At 49.8% G+C, this 10,493-nt stretch overlaps 1 protein-coding gene across 1 annotated transcript; it reads right to left on the bottom strand.

The window, feature by feature from the left end:
• Positions 1 to 2,027: 2,027 nt before the first annotated feature.
• Arsi (arylsulfatase family, member I) lies at positions 2,028 to 9,640 on the bottom strand. The gene is made up of 2 exons (NM_001047881.2): positions 9,074 to 9,640; positions 2,028 to 4,215 (listed from the first exon to the last, which is right to left on the bottom strand). The coding sequence occupies exons 1-2, from the start codon at positions 9,382 to 9,384 to the stop codon at positions 2,805 to 2,807; spliced, it is 1,722 nt and encodes a 573-aa protein (NP_001041346.1). The 5' UTR covers positions 9,385 to 9,640; the 3' UTR covers positions 2,028 to 2,804.
• Positions 9,641 to 10,493: the final 853 nt, after the last annotated feature.

Raw genomic sequence — 10,493 nt, 5'->3', positions numbered from 1 at the left:
AAATGTCTTCATAAGATCCAGCTGCAGGAAATGTTCTCATTAGTGATTGATGGAGAAAGGCCCAGCCCATTGTGGATGGTCCCATCCCTGGCCTGGTGGTCCTGGGTTCTATAAGAAAACAGGCTAGGCAAGCCATGAGGAGCAAGCCCATAAGCAGCATCCCTCGATGGCCTTTGCATCAACTTTGGCCTCCAGGTCCCTGCCCAGCTTGAATTTCTGCCCTCACTGCTTTTAATGATAGACCATTCTACGGAACACTGAGTAAAAATTAACTCTTTCTTCCCCACGTTGCTTTTAGTCATGGTGTTTCATCACAGTCATAGTAATGCTAAGTCAGGCGCCAACCGGGAACCAGCAGGTAGTAAAGATTCGGGTGTGCTTGTTAAGGGGGAACCTGGACCACCGTAAAGAACAGGTTGTGGCCACGCTGACTGCTAAGCTGAACCTCTCAATACAATACCCTAGAAACTATTGGCCTCATATATTGTTGCCCACTAGTTCTTCAGGACCTGATTTCAGACCGAGACTCAAGTGGTTTCTGGGCTATGCTGGCATCTGGGTTGAGAACTCTGAGTTCATGGAGTTTGGCATTGAATGGAAGACTGAACAGAGGGGGGCTTGAGCCGATCCTTCTCTTCAAAACTTCAGAAACTGACACCAGCCTCAGCCACCAATCATCCCTTACATCTTGGGGCCAGATTGAATAGAATATTTAGGGAATAGAGCTTGGAGCCCAGGGGAGAACAGAAAGCACTATCTACAGTCTTGCTCCTGTGGACCTAAAGGGGTCCTTAGAAGCAAAGTGGATGACAAGACTGGAAGTTGGAAAGTCCTGGCAGGCAGGGGTTCTCAGGTAAGTACTCGTGCAGTTCTCTAAAGCCTGGGTCTACAGGGAAGCCTAAACTGTATGCCAGTGTGGCAAGCTAGCAGGCAGAGTTAAAACAGTTCCCAGCAGGCCTAGAGTGTCTTGGGCAGTGGGCAGACTATGAATAGCCCTTCTGGGATACACTAGACTAAGATACCACCTTAGCCAGCATCTTCTTCAGAACCTCCCTCCTGAACAGAAAAAAAACAAAAAACAAAAAACAAAAAACAAAAAACTCGACAGCCACTGGAGCCCAGAGACTTCTGCCTATCCTCTGCTGGGCCTACCATCTGGGCATCAACATTATTAAGGGAGGGAAAACATACAGGTGGAGGAGAAATAGCAAGAGAACAGGGGTTGGAGAGATGGTGGCTCGGTAGTGAAGAGCACACACTGCCTTTTCAGAGGACACAGTTCATTTTCCAGTGCCCATATTGGACAACTCACACCCTCTTTAACTCCAGCTGTAGGAGGGTCTGATGTTGGTAGCCTCTGGGGGCCCTTTACTCACGTGTACATGCCCCCACACCAGCACACGCATCTACACATCATTAAAAATAAATCTTAAGGGTAAAAAATAAAAAATAAAGCGCTGGGCTAAGGAAAGGTCTAGGGTGCAATGGTCACGTCCTTCCTGCAGGATTCAGTCACTGCCCGGGTGATGCAGCCCTGCAAGCAGTGGCAACCCCCCATGGCACCGCACCCACCCCACTCCACCCATCCCGCTCATCCACAAGCTGACGAGTCCTAACAGGCCTCCTTTGCCAGTGACAAAAATAACTATTTTCAAAATTCACAGCAGGGCCTTCGCCTACACACACACTGCGCTGACTGGGACCTGAAGGGAGATATGCAGAACGCAGTGTGCGGATGGAGCGGTGCTATGCAGCTAGCAGGCTTTGCAAGCACCACCCCCTCCTCAATGCTACTGAGCCTATGCCCCCACCCCCAGATGCAATTGTGCACAGGGGTGCCCAGAACCACCTGTAGTAAGGACTCTTGAATCATTCACTGTGTGTAGAGAAACACTGAGACCCAAAGAGGGTCAGGGGTTTACCTGCAGCTACATAGTGAACCTTAGTAGGACCTTCCTTCCTTCTTATTCCCTCTGCTAGCAGTGAGCTCTCACAGGTCCCCAGGACACACAGGCACACGCGCAGACCAGCGTCTCTTGCCATTGGGTAACGGCACTTTAATCAAGTTCACAGGCTCCTCCACAACCATCAGCTTGGCCAGTTTTCTAAAGCACTGTGAGGTAGGCAGGGCCGGGGCTAACATTTCCCTATGCTTTTGCAAGTAGGGAAATCAAGGCCCTGTGGGGAAGAACTGTGTTCAAGGCCAAATCAAAGGCTCCTTTCATAGCTGTTTTCCCCACCCTCTCTATGCAGCGGCTCAGGGCCCAGCCAGTTTCCCCTCGACACTGGGGACAAAAAGAGTTCTACTAGTCTCCCAAGTCTTGAGGCTCCAGGAATCTAAAGATCCTCAGAGCCTACACTGTCCATTCTCATTGAGTTGTTCAACAGAGCAGCCAGCTGCCTCTACTCCAGCTGATATCTAAGAGCACCACAGAAACCTGAAAAAAAGGTCATGGACTCATGTCCTCTGGAAGGTGGCAAGGTCAGCCATGGCCCCAGACACAGGTGTATACTGGAGTTCTAAAGTCACCAGAGCTCATCTTAGGGGTGAGACTGAGGCAGAATGCTGCTATAGGTAACCTGAGGGCAAAGAACAAACACATCAAGAGAGAGGCAGGACCGTGACTCAGGCATCCCAGCCTGGTTTGTGCCCTACCACAAATCCCACCCTAATCAGCTGAGGGCTTCTGTGCCCTCCCTCCTCCACATGCCTGCAGATGAAGACTTGACCCTGGCCTTCTCCCTGAGAACCAGCAAAGGGACAGTATCTGAGGGGAACTGAGATTCCCTGCCACCCCAAGCCATCAGATCCGGTGGGACATCAGCCTGGTATTGAGTTTACGGAAAAAAGATCGAAGCTTGCAAATCTTGCATTTCTTCTTGCGTCGACCCCGGGGGAAACTTCTAGCTCTGCCTTCCTCCTCTTCATCCTCCTCTTCTTCATCCTCATCACTGGCCCAGGGTCCCCAAGCACCCCCATTAAAGTCAGGATGGGCCCGAGGGTTCGCAGCTGGGTAACGCACAGGGATGGCAGTACGGTTATAATCAGCCAGGCGAGCCAGCAGGGTGCGGACTACATCAGGTCGCTGGTCAGCTAGGTCCTCTCGTTCATAAGGGTCAGCACTGATGTTAAAGAGCCACACAGCCTGGCGGATGCTGGCCATCCGCTCTAGGTTCCACCAACTGCCAGGGAAGGAGGCCAGTGTCTGAGGTGGAATCCAGTCACCATAACCTGGGTCTCCAGTGAGGAGCTTCCACTCTCCGACTCGGATAGCAGCCTGCACTGCTGTATTCCAGATGCCAAAGCCACCCTCCAAGGAGCCATGCCGGGCATGGTTGTAGAGGGGGTCAATGTTGTGTAGGATCTCTGTGCGTGGTGAGGCCCGGCCCTCACTAATGGCTGGCCACACGTCATAGCCATCAAGTCCATCAGCAGCGGATGTAGTGCCACCTGCCAGACCCACCAGTGTTGGGTACCAGTCTGTGATATGGACCAAGGCCCGACTGGTCCGTCTTTTTTTCTTGAGCAGTGGGCTGTGGACAAAACCCAGCCCCCTCACACCTCCTTCCCAATAAGTACCCTTTCGTCCTCGAAGGGGCCAGTTACTACCCCCTGAGAAGGTTTGGCCACCGTTGTCACTGGAGAAGATAATGACACTGTTGTTATAGAAACCATAGCGCTTGAGAGCCCAGGTGATGTTGCGCACAGCTTCATCCATGCAGGTCACCATGGCTGCGTACTTGCGCCTCGCTACGTTGCCCATTGTGCGGTAGCGGTAGAGGTACTCTCGAGGTGACTGTAGGGGTGTGTGTACTGCCTGGAAGGCCACATAGAGAAAGAGGGGCTTCTGGGGACTGTGGCTGGCCAGGATGTGGCTTGCACGCTGAGCATAGAGCATAGTGGAGTACTGGCCGCTGAGCCCCCAGGCCACACTCTCACCCTCATGCAGATCAAAACCACAAACCCCTGGGCCATCACAGTTGTCATAGGTGTAATAGTCCACATTGCCTGTGAGGGAACCCAGGAAGGTGTCAAAGCCCCTGCGGGTAGGCAAGCACTCCTTCCGGTAGAAACCCAGATGCCACTTGCCCACCATGTGGGTGGAGTAGCCTGCTTCCTGTAGCTTCTGGGGCAGCGTCACCTGGTCCAGAGGCAGACAGTTGGGCTGCCGTGGGCGGATGATGGAGTGCTGTAGTCCTGTATGGATCTGGTACCTGGGGGTGAGAGATTGATATAGGGGAAACAAAAGTGAGCTACAGACCACAGTGCTCTCAATAAGCAACCTCTAAGTGTACCCTGAGATGGACCCTAGTCCAGTGACACCAGCCAGAAGAGTAACAAAAGCAACAGATACTGGCAGAGAGCTAAGCACCTACACTACTTTACCTCAAATTATCACATCTGGGGGGCAGGTAGGTATGCCAAGTTATAGGTGAGATGGAATACTCAGAACAGTGAAGCCACTGCCCAGGACCTCACAGCCAGGAAGCTGGTGCATGAAGAGTCGAGGCAGGCTTGAGCATGACAGCCACAAGAGCTAACACAAAGCTCTTGCTGTGTGTTCAGCATCACGGTCCCTTTGAATCGGCTCTCCAAATCCTCACCGCAAACTAGGACGTACATATTATTATTCCCACCTCCCAAATAAGGAACCGTTAAAGCTCAGTGACTCACATGGCTAGTAGGAAGAGCAGGCTCTGCATTCCAACACAGACTCCAAACCTGAGTGAATCCCTGAGCTCTAAGCTATAAACTTAGCACAGAGCCCGGGTACATGAGACCCTGTACTCCTGTCTGTAGTCTCTCACAACTCACTGAGAGAGAGTGAGTTGTTACATTGTTTCTGGGTCCTAAGAGAGAGAGAGAGTTGTTACATTGTTTCTGGGTCCTAAGAGAGAGAGAGAGTGAGTTGTTACATTGTTTCTGGGTCCTAAGAGAGTGAGTTGTTACATTGTTTCTGGGTCCTAAGAGAGTGAGTTGTTACATTGTTTCTAGGTTCTAAGAGAGAGAGTGAGTTGTTACATTGTTTCTGGGTTCTAAGAAAGAGAGAGTTGTTACATTGTTTCTGGGTCCTAAGAGAGAGAGAGTGAGTTGTTACATTGTTTCTGGGTCCTAAGAGAGTGAGTTGTTACATTGTTTCTGGGTCCTAAGAGAGTGAGTTGTTACATTGTTTCTGGGTTCTAAGAGAGTGAGTTGTTACATTGTTTCTAGGTTCTAAGAGAGAGAGTGAGTTGTTACATTGTTTCTGGGTTCTAAGAGAGAAAGTGAGTTGTTACATTGTTTCTGGGTCCTAAGAGAGAGAGTGAGTTGTTACATTGTTTCTGGGTTCTAAGAGAAAGAGTGAGTTGTTACATTGTTTCTGGGTCCTAAGAGAGAGAGTGAGTTGTTACATTGTTTCTGGGTTCTAAGAGAGAGAGTGAGTTGTTACATTGTTTCTGGGTTCTAAGAGAGAGAGTGAGTTGTTACATTGTTTCTGGGTCCTAAGAGAGTGAGTTGTTACATTGTTTCTGGGTCCTAAGAGAGAGAGTGAGTTGTTACATTGTTTCTAGGTTCTAAGAGAGAGAGTGAGTTATTACATTGTTTCTGGGTTCTAAGAGAGAGAGTGAGTTGTTACATTGTTTCTGGGTCCTAAGAGAGAGAGTGAGTTGTTACATTGTTTCTGGGTTCTAAGAGAAAGAGTGAGTTGTTACATTGTTTCTGGGTCCTAAGAGAGAGAGTGAGTTGTTACATTGTTTCTGGGTTCTAAGAGAGAGAGTGAGTTGTTACATTGTTTCTGGGTCCTAAGAGAGTGAGTTGTTACATTGTTTCTGGGTTCTAAGAGAGAGAGTGAGTTGTTACATTATTTCTGGGTCCTAAGAGAGTGGTTGTTACATTGTTTCTGGGTCCTAAGAGAGTGAGTTGTTACATTGTTTCTGGGTTCTAAGAGAGAGAGTGAGTTGTTACATTGTTTCTGGGTTCTAAGGGAGAGAGTTGTTATATTGTTTCTGGGTTCTAAGAGAGAGTGAGTTGTTACATTGTTTCTTCCTTTCCTGCAGCAGGGACTTGGTACACACCTTCACAGTCTACTTGGCCCTAGGATTACAATTGTCTATGTTCTAGGGCCCAGAGATATAGAATAGGATTGTCATTGTATTCCTAATACCTCAGTGATATTTAAAGCTTGCTCATTTACTAGTGGAATGAACAAATGAATAAATGAATGAATGAATGATGAATGAATTAATTCAGAGGGTTTGGAAGCCAGAAGTGAACTAAATCCTCTTTTGGTTTTTTTCATCAATTTAAAAAAGAAAAGAAAAAAGCACCAACAAAGGTCAGAGGGCAGAAGGGGCTTTGCTCAAGGTCACTCAGCAGTAGGGCAGCGCGGAGACCTGAACACAGAACCAAACACTCAGAGCAGCAGCGTTTTCAAAAGTAGTCTGCCTCCCTCCTCCCTCCTGGGACCAGTTGATGTTTGCAAGTTTGAGTGAGCTGTCTGGAATGGGAAATCCCTGAGAGCTGCCCTGCTCCCAGACTTTCTGAGACCAGCACTCCCCTCTACCCACACCTGCTATGAGCTCAAGCCCTCCCTCAGACCAATGTAGTAGTGGATGCCTTGCGGGTTCCTGAGTTTCCTTTATACATTTGTACCACATCTTCTGCTGCTGAGATCTGCTTGAAGTGTCTTTAATAGTAGCAAGTAAAGCCACCTGGAATGTCACAAGGGAGTTAGAATTCCACACACCTGTCCTTGCCCCTAGGCAGCTGAGTTAGTCTGGTATTTGACACAAACTGTTTTCCTTATCTTAAGGCCATTCTTAAGACTTTGGGCCACAGAGGGCATTATCTCATTTAATTCTCCCTGAACCCAGTGACTGTGAGTGAGTGAGTGTGTGTGTGCGTGTGTGTGTGTGTGTGTGTGTGTTGAACTTCCAGCTTTGAGCATGCTCTGTAAGCACTCTACCATTTAGTTGTATTGTATCCCCAGCTCTTTTTTTTGTTTGTTTGTTTTACTTTTTATCTTAACCCAGAACCTCACAAGGTGACTTTGAATGAACTCTGTAACTCAGGCTACAGCACTGAACTCTCAATTTTCCTATATCAGTTTCCTAAATAGTTCACAGGATTACAGACCTGCACTATTAAGCCTCCTTTTTGTTTTTAATTGTATTTATTTATTTATTATTAGGGGTGTGTGTGTGTGTGTGTGTGTGTGTGTGTGTGTGTGTGTTATACGTGCATGAGTTTGGGCCTACTCAAGGCAAGACATGCCCATGTCAAGTCAGAGGGCCGCTTTCTGGGCTCAGCTCTCTTTCCATAGTGGATTCCAGGAACTGAACTCAGGTTACCAGGCTTACCCAGGAAGCACTTGTACCTGCTAAGACATCTCACCAACCTAAACCTCTCTTGTAAAACATGTACGAAATATTACCATAATCTCCATTCTACAAATAACGGAAGCCTCCAAAGTGTAGCATGTGACCAAAAGTCAGACAGCTGGCAAAACAGTAGAACTGCTTTAGACCCAGGTCTATTCAACTCATACACAAAACCTGTGAATGATACAGCTTCTCCAGGTCTTGGGCAAGCCGAGAGATGATTGGAACTGACAGGAGAAGCACCGTAAGGCGAAGAATCCCAGCTGAGTGTCTCCACTTAAGGGTGGGGTGCCTGAAGCATGGATTTGTAATGTGGGTGGGCCAGCTAAGTCTTGCCAAAGTCCATTTGTCAGTGAGTAACGAACGTAAGAAACTTTGGCTCTCTCCAACAACACCAAACAGGACTGGCTGCATAAGCAAATGCCAAGCCATGGAGTAAGCATCCGGGAGGCAGAGGTAGCTGCAGAGGGTGGAGGGCAGACACTGGCTAGCCCTGTAATGCTCTGTTAATTTCACCAGTGAGAGCCTGGAGCGCTGCGCTAAATGCCCATTCAGCAGCTTACCAAAGTCACATCAATCTGGGGAGAGAAACATCAACTGGAAAACTCAAAATGCAGATTGTCCTCCCTCTTGTGGGGGGAGGGGTGTTAGCCACTGTCCCATGCCAGGGTCTGCCACCACTACCAAGCCACATCTGCAACACAAACCTCCCACCTCTCCCCACCCCCTCCTTCTTCACATTCCCTGGATCTAAAGGCAGACAGAATACAGGTGGAAAGAGAAAAGGCTTCATGCTGCCAGCCCAGCATCTGACTTCGCAACCCTCTCTTTCACAAGACCCTAAAGTTGGGCAGAAGCATCAAGCTTGCCTCTCCCTGATTCCATGCCTCATTGTCCCACCCAGGAAACAGAGAGAGATGGGCCATGATCCTGAGATCTCAGTAGTGATCCCAAAGCTTGATGGCCTCTCTCCAAAGAGGATTAGCTTCGGCCCAACCCAGGGATTTTCTAAGTAAAAGGAGTTTGCCTTCCACAAACTTCTGTTTCCAGCCTTTACTCTGGTAATCCCCAGTCCCACCAGGGAGCAGCCCCCTACAGAGGACACAACACTCCTGGGGTCTCTTCAGACAGTTTGGGAGGATTCTTCAGATGAAAAAATGTGGAGATTTGGAGAAGTGAAGCAACCAGTCTCAGACTACAGGTCTCTGCATCTTACTAGCTCCTTGGTTTTCTCCCAAATGGAGCTATCAACAGCATAGAACCAAAATCTTTCCAGTAATACAGACAGAGGCTGTCATTTATTGACAGCCAGGCAAGTTACATATAATTCATTCATCTTTCATTATTCCTTCTCAGGATAGAAACTGTCCTTCAGTCCATTTTATGGACCAGGATACTGAGTTAAGTGACTTTTGAACTGATTCTATGTCTGTCGATATACACAGAACTCAAAGTGAGAGTCAAAGATTCCTCTAATTAAACAAAGGAACAAACCGTGGAACTCGAGAAGGTCTCAAAGATGATCAGAAGCCTTGAAATATGAGAGTTGGGGAAACAGAGGCTCAAAGAAGGCAAGGGACTTATAGATGACCTAACAGATGTTGCAGGTAAAGCTAGTCAGTAACACGTGTTTCTCAGGTCCATGCTGAGAGAGCTGTTCTGCAGGGCTTGTAACCTACCAACTGGGTGTGCCACGGGTCTGGGCCATGCCTACCTGCCAGTGAGGAGTTGGCTCCTCGAAGGCGTACATATGGGTTGGATGTAATAATTCTCCAGTTTGACGCCCTCAGCTGCCAGCCGGTCCAGCGTTGGGGTCTCAATATCTGAGCCATGGTATCCCACGTCGTGGTACCCTTGGTCATCGGTGAGAATGAAGATAATGTGTGGAGGTTGCGGTGGAGCCGCCGAAGGCTGATCCTCAGCCTCGGCAGGCCCATCAGCCACAAGGCCGGGCTTGGCCCAATCCCAGGACAGGTAGCCCAAACTGAGTAGGCTGACAAGAGAGAATCCTGAGAGGGCATGCATCGCGACGCCGGACTGGGCGAGCGGGGCTCCCAGGACCTAGAGCCGGCCGCGCTAGGGGCGCAACGCCTGCCCACCCGCTCGCCTGGATGCAGTGAGAGCCCCCGGGGGTCTCGTCCAGGATCCGAGGCCCTGCAGCAGGGCGCTCCGGGAAGGTCAGGCTCGCGCCGAGCCTCCTCCCGCAGCCCCCGCTCCCTCTCCCCCAACTATGACGGGCCAGCCCGAGTCGTGGAGTGGAAGCTTCCCAAAAGTGTTCTCCACCATCCCCGGACTCTCTGCTTCCCTTTTACCCCGATCCCTCCCGCTTCTTAATTTCCCTCGCTTCTGCTTTCCATTTCTCCTCCCTCCCCCGATCCCCAATTCCCCTAGCTGAGCTTCTGACCCCGCCCGGTGTCCCCGCAAAGCAGTGCTTCAGGCTGGGAGGTGGGCAGGACCCCACAGGGGGAAGGGGAGGGAGACACGGGCTGGGCGGGTCTGGGAAGGGACACAGCCCAAGAGCCTGCGAAAAAGTTGTAACATCTGCCCGGCTGAGCCCCAGGTGGAGGGGTGGGACGCCGAAAAAGGCCCCGCCCCCAGGCAAGCAGCCCAGACCCGCTGTGGCCGCTAGTTCTAAGGCCTGCTCCTGGCCGGGACTCCAGAGAAGGGAGGGGGATTGCTTGGAATTCAGTGGAACAATTCCGGAATAGTCCGGCCAGACATTCCTTGATCATGGAGTCTTAGCATATGAATGCCAGCCCTAGAAAAGTCTAGTTCATTTTCCGAGCCAACTAGGTCATTTCTAGAGATGGAGAGACCAAGGTCCTGAGATGACACGGAACTCGCTCTGCTAAATCACAGAGCGACGTATTTCTTGAGTGGCAGCTTCCTTCTGGCTCTGCCAGCTTCCCTTCCCTTCACTTCTTATCTTCCTCACATCACACCTTAGCTTAGGTGCTTAGGGTGCACGCCCAGGTCTAGACGGCAGAGGTGCTGTATACATCTTATATCCATGGGTTCCCTCCATGCACAGTAAGAGCTCAACACTGTTCTCAACCCTGTTGTTTGAATGAGTGCAATGGAAGAATGAGTTAATGGACTCCTGGAGTCACCTGGGCCAACTTCCCTCTGAGAAG

This window comes from Rattus norvegicus, chromosome 18 (assembly GCF_036323735.1).
Source record: "Rattus norvegicus strain BN/NHsdMcwi chromosome 18, GRCr8, whole genome shotgun sequence".
In the NCBI taxonomy this organism is placed as follows: domain Eukaryota; kingdom Metazoa; phylum Chordata; class Mammalia; order Rodentia; family Muridae; genus Rattus; species Rattus norvegicus.
Note: the sequence above shows the minus strand (reverse complement) of the source record. Positions and strands in the feature narration are given on the sequence as shown.